Source organism: Micropterus salmoides, unplaced genomic scaffold (genome assembly GCF_014851395.1).
Source record: "Micropterus salmoides isolate LMB-PRFRI ecotype aquatic unplaced genomic scaffold, ASM1485139v1 Ms_hic_scaffold_23, whole genome shotgun sequence".
NCBI classification, from domain to species: Eukaryota; Metazoa; Chordata; class Actinopteri; order Centrarchiformes; family Centrarchidae; genus Micropterus; species Micropterus salmoides.
The window spans coordinates 13,035,503-13,051,332 of NW_024041484.1; the positions used below are offsets into that span (position 1 = coordinate 13,035,503).

The 15,830-nt window shown below is 39.7% G+C and overlaps 1 protein-coding gene across 6 annotated transcripts in view; it reads left to right on the forward strand.

Annotated features, from left to right (window-relative positions):
- The window catches only part of grm8a (glutamate receptor, metabotropic 8a), a 302,831-nt gene that overhangs the window by 240,942 nt on the left and 46,059 nt on the right, over positions 1 to 15,830 (forward strand). For all 6 annotated transcript variants that reach the window (XM_038738811.1, XM_038738810.1, XM_038738814.1 and 3 more), the window contains one exon: positions 1,059 to 1,262. In XM_038738811.1, coding sequence (XP_038594739.1) covers positions 1,059 to 1,262 — 204 coding nt within the window. The remainder of the gene's footprint in view (positions 1 to 1,058; positions 1,263 to 15,830) is intronic.

Sequence of the window (15,830 nt, forward strand, 5' to 3'; positions counted from 1 at the left end):
CATTATCAATTACCGATTTCTCACATTAATGCATCAAGGAGGCTTTATTTTCACTTTGTTCTTTTCTCTTAAGCTCGTTTTACTAATGAGTTGTTACATAAAACCCTCTCAATAAATCATAACTAGAAGGTTATTTGCGTATTTGTGTATGAGTGGGTCTGTGTGCGTATGCATGTGTACTGGGCATAAACAAGTATGGAGGCCACAAGAAAATATGCATTTGTTTTCTCGCTAATTGATGAACCTAAACATTACTCTGGAGTAATTAATTAGGATGCAGTAATAAGATAAGCCACATAGTTTTAGAAAAAGGACAAAAGCAAAGAAACAATAGAGAGTATCCAAGTGTTACAAGTACTTTAACAAGTAAAGTTTACATTGTATATTTGGTCAAATGTATAGAATATAATTTGTAGCATAAATAGCCCTCAATGTACAGCCATGTGACATGGGTAAGAAAGAGGACACAAAAAGTATATTTTGTCTTCTCTGAACTCTTTCTTACCTTTCTCTCATACAAGAAAATGCCATTATCAGTGGTTCAGAAGATGTAAAGAAAGGAACATGTTGTTCTTTCTTATGAAACTTCTGCTACCAGGGCGAGAATGGACTGAGAGTTATTTGTCATTGTCAGGCTGAGTGCCCTGCTTCCTGTCTGATGGCCAGCCTGCCTTGCACAAGTTCTTTTTCGGTGTTTTCATCTCTCTTTTTTTCCCTCTTTACCCCTTTAAAGTTTTTCTTCGCTTCACCCCAATTTTCCTTTTTCTTTTTTACCTGGTGGGCTTCCTTTCACTTTTTCACCTCTCCCTCAGCTAGACCCCTCCTACTTTCTTCTACTTTGCTTGATTGTTTACACTCCAGACCTTGTTATGATGTACATAATACGCAGTATTATATATATATATAACATACTGTAGCTGGGCTGTGTTTACTGTCCCGGATGGAGTGCCCTATCCTGATTGTGAGTTAAATTCAAAATGGCTCCCGTAGAAATGATGTGGTGTGTCTCTTATTTCCTTCCTTTCCCATCTAATCACTTGCTCTGTATACTCTTTCAGGTTTAGAAAAAGTTGGCCGTGATTCCAGTTACGAACAAGAAGGGAAGGTTCAGTTTGTGATGGATGCGGTGTACGCCATGGCCCATGCTCTGCACCGCATGCACAGGGAGCTTTGCTATGGATATCCAGGCCTCTGCCCGCGCATGGCCAACAACATCGACGGCAAAGAGCTGCTCAGCTACATTCGTGCTGTCAACTTCAATGGTGAGTTATACTGTCCAGTTCTCTATTGAGCTACCTGCTATAGCTCAATAAACTCCCCACTGGAAGGGTTTCAGGACAAGTACGGCGGATACAACTCGAGTCACATTATGAGCTTTATTGCGCACACATACACAGTACTCATCCACAAACTAGGTAGCCTGATTGCTACCGCTACGCTAGCCTGTTAGCTGGATATTATTGACGTTAGTCAGTTATGTTAGGTTGTAAACCTGCAATGAAAACACAAACACCAGAATTAACTAATAAAATTACACAATCATGTGATATTAATTTTTGATCTGATTTACTAGCAATGCTAGTTTATAGTCACTCACCGGCAAGGCGTATCAGTCCTGAACATCAACTAAATGAAAATGAAACCCAAAGGCGAAACGCCTGCGCACTGTAACTAATTAAGCATACACAGAAAACATAGTCTGGAGACCAGGAATAATAATAAACAAACCTTAAACCTAGTAAGTATATAACATATAACATAATGCCTTCATTTGGAATAAGTCGGTAAATGTACACATTTATTTTCTTGAATACCCCGGAACATAATAATAAGTTCTGGAGTGGAATGGAGCTGTTGGTTGGAGAGGAAGCTGGCATTGCTTGTTCACCGCTTCTCTGATCGAAATCCTTTGTGCAACAGTTGTTGCTATACAACTAGGCTATACAGTATGCTATGCCAAACGGCAAATCTGCTTCAGAAATCTAAAAAACATCAACCCAGAGACGTCCTCCAGCATCTCCTTTCTGTAAACTATTTACCAGCCATGGACCCAGTGGATTATTATAACAACACCCTCAGGAGTATCCTGGATCTCCACGCCCCGGTCAAAACCAGAACAGTCACTTTCTCTCGATCAACCCCCTGGTACACCGGTGAGCTACAGAAAATGAAGGCTTCTGGGCGTGCCATCGAGCGGAGATACAATGCCACAGGTCTCACTGTGCACAAACAAGCTTTTCAGGAACACCAAAAGGACTACTCAAAGTCACTTACAGAGGCACTGTCACAGTTCTACTCAAACATCATCAGAAACAGTCCCGGAAACTCCAAGCAGCTGTTCTCCACCATAAATCATCTTCTCAAACCACAAACCCACCCCACTCACAGAAACTACAGAAGAGCACTGTAATAATTTCCTGGCCTTTTTCAAAACAAAAATAGATTCAGTCCACTCCTCCTTTACTGGATGCTTAACACTACCTGCCCCTAGTAGTACTAGTAGTAGTAGCTTCTAGTCTACCAGCCCCTATGCTGCTTCAGAAATCTCCCAGCAAGAGGTCGAGAAGATCATCAAATGGATGAAACCGACCACCTCTGCCCTTGACCCCTTTCCTACAGCTCTATTCAAAGCAAACACCCCTGCCCTAAGCCCTCTGATTACCACTGTAATAAACCACTCCCTCCAGTCTGGTAATGTTCCATCTGCCCTTAAAACTGCCATAATCAGACCACTTCTGAAAAAACCCACCCTTGATCCAGATGCACTTACAAACTACAGGCCCATTTCCAATCTCCCATTCCTCTCCAAAGTACTGGAAAAAGTTGTTGCCGCCCATCTCCAGGACCACCTCAAACATAACAATCTTTATGAAAAATTCCAGTCTGGTTTCCGCTCTGCTCACAGCACAGAAACCGCCTTGGTTAGAGTCACAAACGACCTACGAATGGCAGCTGATGCTGGCTCACCTTCCCTCCTCATACTCCTCAATCTGTCTGCTGCTTTTGACACTGTGGATCATGGCATACTTCTAAACCGGCTACACCAACACCGACTCACTGACACTGCTCTTAACTGGTTTATATCGTACCTCACTGACAGAACAGAGTACACTTGGTAGCGCAAGGTCCCGGCAACACACAGTCACCTGCGGAGTCCCCCAGGGGTCAGTTCTTGGCCCCATCCTCTTCATCATTTACATCCTCCCCCTCGGCCACGTCATCAGTCGCCATGGAGTCTCATTTCACTGTTATGCTGATGACACACAACTGTACATGAAATCTGACCCACATCCCACTGCAGCTTCACCAACATCATTATCGTCTTCAACACTCACTGCATGTCTGGAGGAGATAAAGGTGTGGATGAAACACAACTTCCTCCAGTTGAAAAGCTCCAGAACTGAGGCAATTCTTGTTGGCACCTCACATCAAGTCCATCCAGTCCTCCATAACCGGTATAACTATCTCTGGTCAAGACATTCCCCTCTCCACAACAGTCACCAATCTTGGTGTAAGATTTAATCCACAACTCACCTTTGAAGCCCATCAAAAACCTCTGCAAGATCTCCTTCTATCAACTCAGAAATATTGTAAAACTCCGTTCTACACTCACCTTAGCTGAAAAACTGGTCCACGCCTTTGTCTCCTCCAGACTGGATTACTGTAACGCACTTCTCATTGGGATCCCTAACAAGAGTCTGCAGAAACTGCAGACTATATATATATATATATATACACTATATATATATATATATATATATATATATATATATATATATATGTAAATCACTAGTTATACCTGCTGGAAAGCTCTACATATACACTGGTTTTTGGTGAATAGATTCCAAAATAGCGATTTTGCTCTATAGATGTTATTCTTTAACCATTCAAGTTACCTTTACCCCTAAAAGTACTGTTTATATAAAAAATCTGAACACTTAATTTTGCACTTGACCCTTCGCTAAGCCACGCCCCCCTTAGTTAAGTTCGATAAACTGTCGAACCTGTTGGACTTTTATAACAGCGCTGCCACTCTCTTTAACTGCACTCCTTGGAGAAATAGTCTATTTTTTGAAAAAATAAATAAAACAAAAAGTTTGCATTATACATTTGAAGGTAGTATTCAGGCTTCCAAACTGACATGAAAAAAATAAAGACAGAAGCTAAAGCATACTGATTACAGAGTAAAAGTGAAACAGCACATCACCTGACAATTGAGACAAAGAACAACAATATGAGGGATTAACACTGTTCCTTTAAAGCTGGTTTGGTCTCTATTCACTATTACAATCATTAAAAAGCAGAACAGTAGGACTATATAGCATAACAATCAGTAGTAATTTAGCTAGCGTTAGCTAACGAACATTATATTAGGAACAATCCACAGCCTATATTTTTCTGGATTTGTTTTAGGTTTTGGTAAGTGAATAAATCGTACTTGTCCTTTCAACCTCTCTGGGTAGCGACTTTAATTATTACAAGTACCACAGGAACAGTGTTTGACCATAACTTGTGAAAATACAGCAAAAGAAAGCTAGAAAACGACTCCTTTTACATTAGAGTCAATGGAGCCCAACCATGAAAGTGTCGGACCTCAGTTAGAGCGAGACCTATACTGTGCTGTGATTGGCCAGCTGCGTATTCGGGGCATGGCTTGTATGTAAGTGCATTCAAATGTTGCCATACTGACACAATCATGAACTTAAGTAGAGAAAGATGCTGTGGACACATGCAAACTTCTGTGGATGCTCACACAGACTCTCTCACACACGCTAACGTAACATCTTGCAAAGCAAAATTAATCAGCCAAGTCCCTAACATCCATCCGACCTCATAGCCCTTCGCGTCATCCTACCTGTCATGTTTTCTCTTTTTTAACAGTTAAAATAAAAATACTAAACACTACAGTAATGTTTATCCACACTGACTAATTCAGCTCAGCTTTTACAACGCTAAGTCCACATCCTTGTCAAATTTGTCTTATCCTTATCATCAAAACATGTCATTTTGCGTTTCACCTTCATAATTAAGTTAAGCTGGCTTTCCTCAAACATATTATCTTCTTATATTTTGCTTATTACAAGTGGTGATTTGGTATTGTATCACTTTAAACCTGTAGTGCCTGTAGTGTGAACCTGCTCAGTCTTTCATTTCCCGTATTTCTCCACGGCTTCCTCCACTGCTGACAAATTTGTGGGTGAAAGTGGGTGAAAAACATTTACTCATTTCCTTCTAAATAATACCAGACACCTCATTAGAATATTCTCTTATTAATCCGTGTTTCCCCATGATGTGCTTGTACCTGCTTTTCTGTCTGCCTTTTCATTTCCTGTGTTTCTCTGTCAAGTTTTGCGTGGAATACATATGGGCAAGAGAGTAGGAGAGCAAGAGATAGAGACAAGGAGTCTTATTGTGAGGATTACAGAAAAGCTTTTCTGATTTAGCTTCAGAGGTAAGATCGAAATTGTGTCTGTGCGGGAATGTGCAAATAATGTGTCAGTGTTTGTTGTTTCCTGCGCTATCTCTGTCATCGCTAGAAATGTCAGAAACCAATTCACAGGCAGGCACCGATTCATACTGCAACGGCAGGTTTGTGCTCAGGTGTGTTCCTCTGTTATTGCTGGCCTAGAGGGTTGAGAAATCACCCCATAACCACAAGGTCACAGACTTTATACCCCAATGAATCACTGAACCCTTCTCACTTACTGAAAGTTGCCCTGCACAAAATGTGCTGCAACTATCCCTGGCATTTTGAGAGAACATAAAAAACTAGATTAGATGGAGCTAAAATGATATGGGAATAACGGTTTGATGTTGAAGTTATCAAACAGTCACCTGCCATTGCAAATGTTTCATGTGCTCATGACATGGATGGCTCTACAGAAATTTCCACATAAAAGCATCACCTACAGCAAAGACCTGGTTTGCAATGTAATGCATATGTAGCTGCTTGCCTTTTTTTTGTGTCATTCTGCATCACTTGTCCACAATTCCAGATCCCAGTAGATGTATAATCTACTGATAAAAAAATAAGTAAGGTATAAATAAATAATAGTATACTCCCCACACACGACTCCCCCTCTAGTGCTTTCTGAGAATAAAAGGAAAACATAGGAGACATTGCCAGACCATTTAAATGAAGTTGGTTGGGTTGGTCCTTGAACATTGAATGTAGAGGATGCAATGCCTTTGCCAGTCTGTGCATGTGGTAGGAGTTAAACCAAAAGTAGTCAGACAACGTGCTGCTTCATCACACCAATATGCAAGTATTACATTCCATATTTCTTCCACATGTCTTACTAAAAAAACAAAACACTTTTCTGATGCATTGACACTGGTTCATACTAGTTGAACAGCAGTTACAGTATATCTGGGAAAGCACAATATTTATAGTGAATAGTTAGATTTTTGGTAATCATCTGTTCACATCTACCAGCAAGTTTTGAAATCACATACAGCAGATTGGTCCCTCCTGGGTCTTTTCCCATAGAGTCATTCGGCTTCTGTTTGATTTCTAGAAACACTGAAAACATTATGAAGTTTTTGTACACAGAATGGTTGCCTGCCTTCAATTATTGTTCTTTCAGCTCCTAAAAACTACTTTTGTTTATGTTGTGAGTTCATTTATTTGCATAGCAATAAAACAAAGAAGTGGGGGAAAAAACATATAAAATCCCCAAGGAGCCAGCAGAAAAAAAGTGGGGGGTTTAATACCTTCATAATTTTAATTTGTCACTACAGAGCTTTGACATGATGATTAACAGTAAATTGTAAAAAGGAACATAGGTGGTTTGGAATAGTTATGTTATACCTTCTTGGCACCTATATTTCATCTTTCGAATGGCACTTATCAAAATTGAGATGTAACATCTTCTATGGTCTAAGAAGAGTGATGAGGGTTGTTTTATGGCTCTGTGTCGTAGTTACTCTTATCTGGGTTGTTTATATCGACGGAAGGCTGCAAGATCTAAAGCTTTTAAGCCAACTACTTTATATGTGTTTAGTTGTAAATGTCTGGGTGTATTTGTGTTTTCCAATTAAAAGTAGTTTTGCCATCGATCTGTTTAGGGTCGACATGTCACTGATAATGCTACAGAAGAAAAAGGGCAAAGATGGAGGTAGCTCTATCTCTGTGCGTTTGTGGCACATAAAGGGAGAGGGGGAGAATAAGTTAAAGCTGCTGGAGCGTGAACTCTTTCTCTCAGGCTCTTTCTGGATCCATATTCACCTTCCAAGCAGCTGCACTAGAGAACAAGACACACAGGGAGTGAGAGGGAGGGGATAATTTCACGTTGTTAGGGCAATGATTGTTCTCCTGTTGGATATGTACCAAGACAACGTAGCTCACAAAGTGAAGGCTAACAGGGAAGAGTGGCAGAGCAGAAAAGAGGTGCAGGAAAGCAAAGTGAGGAGACCACGAAGCAGACAATGAGATAATTAGGAAGTGTTCACCTCTTGGAATTAGAAATAGACATCTCTCCAACAATATAGGTATCCCAGAGGTGTCAGGTAACATGATTGATATTTACTGAAGTAGCTCATTGTGTAAGGTTACCATCTAAAACCGTGAAAATAGAATCTTTCACAATTAAGGTTTAATTCCCCATGACGGTCTCATAGATCTGTCCTGCAGAAGAATTATTCAGTATTCACTAATGCTAAAATCAGTGATATCTTTGAATAGATGCAGCCGCTTTTCCCTCTCATAGTAAGACAATTATGCTTACAGAAAAATATGTTTAATGAAAAACCAGATTTGAATATTTATAATTATTTACCATATTGCTGTTATAAACACATTAATATCCACATTTTTAAGATTATATCTTACCTTAGACTCACCTGTTTGAATTACCCCAGAAACATTGCACATAGACACACAAACAAACAGAGGCTGGTGCATTGCAGAGCAAGTAAGACAAACAATAAGGAAACAAACCCTGAAGCAGCGTTGACACACTGTGCTGTCTAGCTTTTATTTGTTGGTGAGTTTATTGGCTTATCCAGGCAAACACACACATTCATGCACATAAAGCATGCAGAAACTAACACATTATGAGTAATGGAATCCAAAACTAAAACAAATGTATGTGAAAAACTTTACTTCACTTTTTGAACATACGCTTGACTCACTATCTACTTTAAGCTTTTTACAAAGTTTACCATTGCTTCATTTTACTTCTGTTAAATGTATGTATCATAAGATAAGTAACCTTCAGAGTTTCATCCATAACATTCAGACATTGTCCTTAGAATCAAGTCTGTGTGAGAATCTGAGCGGTCTTTATCTATCTAGGATTGTCACTAAAGAAAGAGAGTTTTAGCCAACGGACTGTAACGTCACACTGCAGTGGGCAGTCTGGGCAATCAAAGTACATGAAAAGATGAAAAGACTTTATACTATCTGTTGTATCAGGAATGTCTGCATGATTAACACCCACCTCTGAAAGATACTGGGGCAACCTTGATACAAAATTTTTAATTCTTTCAACATTTTATATTCCTTATTTTTATTTTTTTTAAATTAATATTAAATGGAAACACAAACTACTGTAAAACATAAATTATTTGCCCGGGCTTTTACTTGCTTCTGTCACTGAACTCACCCTGCCTATATTTGGGACACGCCTTTAATTCCTTTGGCAAAAAACTCTTGCTCAGCAAAGATGGGAAATAGGCTATTATCAAGTTCTTTATTTAAGCCAGTATAAATATTAGTTGTGTAAAAGTTAGGATAACATACATCGGATAACATATCAATTATGAATCATTTATTTGGTCTAGCTCTGAGAGACAGCGTATCAAGGCCAACCACATGCACAGAGAGAGAGAGACTACTGTAGAAAGTATGAAAGCCAAAGGTTAGCGTATTATTTTAACTTGGATGAATTTTTTTTGAAAAACCATCTTGAATCTTTTGATCGGTGGACACTTACGGTCTAAAAGAATTTTAATAATTAAGGAATGGAGTCACCACTTCTTTTTCACCTCTGAAGTCTACCATATCATGCCGAATTGCTGAATGAATGAATTAGACGTGGGTGCTCATTGCTTCCATATAATGAACTGAACAATTGAATTGTGGACAATCTATTCAATCTAACAGTGTGTAGCATGTCTATATTGACAAAAGTTTAAACATTTATATTTGTATGCGTGATCTAAGCAGCTTAAAACTACCTCAAGAGTGTAACCCAGTGGGCTTTAAGAGGTTTTCTATACATTTAGAGAACTTCTATAAAAACCAGACCAGGTGTCTAATTGAGACCTGCATATTTGTCAAAGTGTGTAGTCACACCAGGCCAAAAAAGGGACTAGGCTATTAATTGAAGTTTTACAGTACCTGCAGAAAGTCTAGATAAGATAGAAGAAGAAACAAAATTGATGTTGCCAGTAGCTCAGAAAACTAAAATGGACCTAAACTGAATATAAAATGAAATCCTGAATTTGTCAGTGTGTGTGTGTATGTGTTGTTGATTACAAGTAGAGTTTGTTTGCTAGAACTTTCTTCTCTGTTTGCTCTAGAATAATACTTCAGTCTGGGAGTATGACAGATAACACACACACACGTTGCGGTCGCCCATACAGATTTATTTGGCCTATTCACTTTCTCCTGGCTTTGTTGGTTATATGTACGTCCCAGTGTGGTTTTTCAAGTAGGGTTGTTAAAGTTTCTTGCTCCATCACTCTTTTTCTCTCTTCTTGCCGTACTATCCTTCTCTGTTCCTTTCTTTCCCTGCCATGTCCCTGTCCATCAGTCATCTCCTCCCTTCCTTTCCTCGTTTTCTCTACTGTCTCCCTTATACCACCACTCTCGCTTTTCCATAAACCGAATTTCTTACTTGAATTTTAAAAGCAAGTTACACAACCACCTCTGTGGAGACTTTGTGGTAGAGTTTAAAACAGTGAGTGGATTTTGCCATAAAATAACTTAGCGATTACAGTTTAGATCTCTTAGAGAAGTGTCGGACAGATCACGTGGACATTGTGCTCATAAGATTTGGTAATTTGACAAAGTCCTCAATACACACTGTCACATATTCAACGGGGGTTCTGGCTTTTTGAGCATGAAACACTTTATTTCCTGCATTCTGGTGAATTCTTTCTGCACCAATTTATGCAAAAGGTTGCAAATCTATGCCTGTGTGAAAGACAAAACAGATATTACAATTCGAAGAATACTTCTCTATTCTTGCTTGCCTGTTTTTCAGTGCAATTGATGAAATTTCAGCTGTTTTGTTTAAAGTGACACATTTTAAACATTCCCTTTCCTAAAGCACCTGACATTTGAAGACATTTTGAGAAACAGAAGCTTTTCATAAAGTGTATGTTTCCAGCTTTATGGATTGTAGTCTCCAACAAAATGATACGTAGTGGTACATTTTTGACCTGCAAACAACAGCCAAGGTACTCTGTTGGTGATCATGAATGCCCTTTTTAAGACTGAGCTGTTGAGGACTATTTGATTATAATGTTTGTACTAGTTTTGGATAGGCTGGTGAGAAAAGTCAGAAAGAGAAAGCTAAAACGCTGACTGCAGCCTGCTTATATCTTTCACAGAAGTGTGTGTGTGTGTGTGTGTGTGTTTGTCATGCAAGAAAACCTCTCATTGTGATCTTACCACTGCCAGGTTATATCTCCTGCTGAGAGACAAGATGGACATCACCATGGGAACCTACTTGCACTAATTAGAGTGGCTTGACTTTGAGACGATGAACTCTGTACCTGGCTGTACAGCCTTGGGGGAGAGAGAGAAGTAGGGAGGGACTGTGGATGGTGGGTAGGAGGAGGGAATTGGATGACTAACCAGCTAGGGGATGTTGAAGGTCACTCACTCATAATGACCTCAGAGACAGAGAGAGGAGGACAGCACTGGAGGAGTAACTTGCTTGAAGATGATGAACTTGACCGGGCATTAATGATCTTGGAGAGCGAATGAGACAAAGGGGGTTATGGGAGCGCAGACTCTGCCTCCTTGGAGGGAGATAGAGGGGAAGAACATATGGAGAAGAGAAGGGGGCAAGGTGAAGGTGGAAGGGAGGACGTACTGTAGATGGGCAGCTGGGTAGGAAAATGTGAAAGCTTGTTGGCACGAGAGACAATGCAAGTCGAAGACAATGAGAGAGGGTGTGGTGGGAAAGAGCGATGAAAGAAAGATGAACTTGTAACAACTTTGGATAGAAGGAAACAGATGAGAAGAGAGACATCTATAGTCGAAATGGAGAGAAATCCAGGCCATAGCAAGAAGAGAAAACGGTGCTATGAGCTGAACTTTACCAAGAAAGGAGAGGGACAGAGAAGATGTGCTGACTTGGATACTAGATAACTGTACCAGGGCATGATGACCTTGAGAAACAAGAAACTGGAAGAAAACAACGAGAAGGAAGATTTTTATATTAGAGTATGACATTAACAAAAAGGTTCCCACAGCGAGAGTGAACAAATCCATCTTGAGAGGAAGATAGTAGAGGCAGACAGAGACAGACAAATAGAGAATTAAATGGTGAAACAGTAGGTGCTGGAACTCAAAGATGCTAAACTTTCCTGGGTCACAGCAACCTTGGGAAAAAGAAGAGCTTCATCCAGAACTTCCTAATATGAAGGATATTTCTGACTGATGATGAACATAGGTCATGTCCAAAATAATGTAGTTACATTTGAAAACATCTTATGAGTATGTTGTTGAATAGAGCCAATCACACAACACAGGTGTTGACCGTACTGTATGAAAAAGATATTTATAATTATAAAATAATAGAAGTTAGCTTTGGATACAAAGTAGCATTTACAACCCTCAATTAAATAATTGGTCTATTGTTGGGCAGAACAGAAACCTTAGTGACGACACCCATATTGCGTGATTGGCTCTATTGAAACACAAGGTGAGTGATAATAGGTCCTGGCTATAGAACCAAGGCCGTCTGAGTGAGTCAACCACACAGAATGGCAAACCAAGTGGACAATTAGCTGAGGGCTGCAGCTGCAGACTGAAGTAGTCATAGAAATATGTATCTCTTTATTGTAATGGGGTCCAGATAAGAGTATTTTTCTGAATGTCAAACTATTTCACAATAGTACAATAACCCCAAAATCAGATTATGTGAAGTCTCATCCATATTGTGGATATTTTAATACATTATTTCATGCAGGTGTATTCGTGTCTGCCACTCTGTCATACAGACATAACAGACTCGCACATAATCTCCTACTTACTACCTGCTGCTCACTTTCAAGCAGCAGGTAGTAAGTAGGAGATTATTGACATAATGCCCAACCTTGTAGGTGAGTATCACCTACTCTGGTAGTGTTCCCTTACAGAGAACAGCCCACAAGAAACAATTCACATCCACTACAAGCTGAAGCTGTATACTTATCTCTCACCACTATAATTTTAGTGTGGCAAGAGAGAGACATAGACAGACAGACTGACAGCCCAAACAGTAGCATAATAATGGTAGAAAGTCAGAACATATACTGTCAATATACTGACATGCAGACTGACAGCTCATTTTTTGAGTGTGTATATATAACCTGTATTTCTCCATATACTGTTATCATCTCAGTGTTATATATTACCTCTTGCCACTGCAGTGGGGTAATTCCGGCAAAGGGAACCAATTGCTGAATATTACTTATATATAACATATTAATAATAATTACAACCTATAGAATTGGAGTTGAATGGAGTTTGAGGAAAGGAGAGACATGAGTAACCATTTGTTATTGCATATCCTAAGACATCACTAAATCTCACATCTGTGCAGCTTTTTGGACACCAGATAGGAACATGCTGTTGACTGAAACTGGATTTAACTGGATAAAATGCGAGTCTGTCGACTGTAGAGACGGAAAAAGACAAGCACATAATCTTCTGACAGACAACATTGTGAAGGCGAACGCACCAACTTGTGCTGTGCCACATAATGTACTGTTGGGAGGAATGGATGGATGGAGGAAGAGACAAAGTGAAGTAAAGAAAGACATAGTGACGGAATAAGGAACAGTAGAGAGTCATGGTTATAATGACTCACATAGCTGCTGTTCGTGTGTGCCTGTGTGTGTGTGTGTGTGTGTGTGCATTTAAAGATCAGATTCATATACACAGAAAATATGCAACTAGATATGTACTGTGTGTGTAATATATATGACTGAAACTAGTGTAATATAATTATCAGTACTATTCAGCCTCCGTATTTCTCCCCTTTTCCTCTGGCAAGTTTGGTAATGTTACTCCGTGTTTTGTTTATTTCTCCTCTCCCTCGCTCTCATTCTCTATAAATTGTATTTCCATCCCCTGTTCAGGCTGTTTTGTCTCCTTTGATCAACTAAATAGTGGCCCTCTCCCTCTGTTTTCCTTTTTTTTTTTACTCCTCTCTCTTTCCTATTTTCTCAGTGAATTCAGACACAGGCAGAGGCTCCTTAAATTCATTTTCTGCAATTACTGGTTCTTGCCATCCAAAGCTTTCTTGTGCTGTGCGTGTTGTATGCATGCGCGCAAAGTGGGTGTGTATGTGCAAAGTGTGTAGTTTCTCTTTTCTCCCTTTCTCAACAATCTTTCCTTTGTTCTGGCCCTCCCTCTCTTCATCTTAATCTCACTTTCACTATTTAGCCAAAGTATTTCATTCTTATTCACAGTGAGAACCATTTAGATTTGGATCTTCTTCAAGCATGTGTTGTTTCTTCTGCCTGTTCTATTATCTGCTGCCCCCCCCCCCCCCCCAAGACAATTCACAGTGATAATGGATAGGCTGAGTGGAGAAGGGATGATCTTAGAGGGAGGTGTCGATAGACAGGGGGAAGAGGGAAAGTTAGAGTACTTTGGAAATGCACAGAGGAAACGAAAGGAGAAAATGGGTAGTTGTTGAGATGGAGAGCGGTGGGATGAAGCGAGGCTAGGAGGTAAGGAGAGAGATGAGGGGATGGAGAGGCAAAAGAGACTTTGTACAGGAGAGGAGAGGAAGGACCAGCTGCTGTGGAAGGAGGGAGGCTTGGCTATAAGGATAGTTTTACAGCAAGCAGTGAAAACTGGCTTGGAAAACACTGCAAACAGACAGCAAAAAAAAGTCAATTTACATGATAGAAAATTCAGAGAGGAGGGGAAAATACCAGCTTCTCAGTTTCAGTTACTTCCCTTCACCGTAGAATACTGTGAAAATGACAATAATTTCAGGCTTCATTATTTTTCTTCTGTCATTTCTTATTCTCTTTGTGTGTTTTTATTTCACTGTCCGTTTCTGTCATTCTCCCCTGTTATCGATGCATAGCACACAGATGGGAGCCTGTTGGCAAAAACCTAGAACACACACACGGCCCCATGTTTTATTAATGCATGCTGCAGTGTAGTTTTTGCATCTCCCTGTCATAAACACTTAGTCTCTGATATGAAGACTTGCTATTCACCCTTAGCGTTTCTAAAGTGAACCAGGCAAGGCTAAGGGCTTTTTAACAGCCCTTCTGCTTCTTCTTCTCAACTTGTCTTTTTCTCTACATCCATCCCTCTTTTTCTCTTCTTTTGTCTCACTGTCTCTCTAGCTCCAGTAACATGGAGAGGTCTAAGGCTATTCATATACTGTCTTACTCCCTCTGCCCCTCTTTTCCGTCTGCCTGCTTCTGTCTTTCAGCTGGAGAGGTTTTAGGGCCTATGCTAATTGACATTCTCACACATTCTGTAGTTCTGAATGTCTATCTTTTAGCCTTTTTCAGTCAAACTTAAAAAGTTTGGAGTTTTTCAGCTTCCTTGCTATGTGATATTTGCACACATTCTCCCTTGTTCACCATCGTTTTCCCTTTCTTCTTTTGCTTTTAAGTTGATCCATGTGTCTCCACGTCTATCTGTCAGACAGACGGGGTTTGATGCTTTCCCGCAGACCTGCTTACTCTCCTTTTTTCCCCTCTGTCACTCATTTCCCCCCATCTTGCTGGCTAAAGGTTGAGGTGTTTCTGATGTCTTGCTCACTTTTATTCCTATATTTCAGAATCTTTTTTTTTTCTTTTCTTTTCTCCATCTCTCTCTTGGGTTAGTATGATTCAGATGGGTGTGAGTGACATTGAATATATTTCAACGTAGTGGCAAAGCAAATCAATTCTTCATCCACTTCCCTGTGCCAATATTACTGTTTCACTCTTATTTTACTCTCATTCTCCTTGTGTGAGTTTATCTCCGTCTGCAAGTCCATTTCAGCTAAATGTAAATTCGCATTGGTTTCAGTGCATTAAATCTTTCATTTGTTAGTAGATATTGAACAATGAAGTAAAATGTCATGACCTGGGAGGTTCCTTTGAGGAAAGTTGTGAAAGTTTCTTGTGATATTCTATTGTTGATCCCCAAAGGGAAAGTCTCCAATTCTACAGAGCAGTGCCTCTGGCAAGCATTGAAACAGTATCCTGCTTGAGGACAATCCAGCAGAACACATGCCTGTGTCGCTACAGTGTCTTGCTGTTGCAGTGAGAAAACCTGGGGAAAACAAGTCTATTAGAACATGCTCGCAGTTACAAACATACACCCACACACACACTCCCCTTTAACTAGAAGTATTAGCGGTTCTAACCACATCCAAGGTTTACATGGAAGTTTATTTATCATTATAAAACACAAGGTTACATAACAAAAAGAAAGTTAAATAAAAAATTATTATGGTAAATAAAATAATATAAAACAATATACAGTATACAGTCTTTTTAATACATACCGTATATGCATGCACATATAGGCTACACCCCAAAAATTCCACAGTGCAGTTTTTGAATTCTGTCTGGGGAGAATGTAAACAGCAGCAAGATGATAATGTGATTTCATCTTCACATTAAAAAGTCTGACATTTGGGAAACAG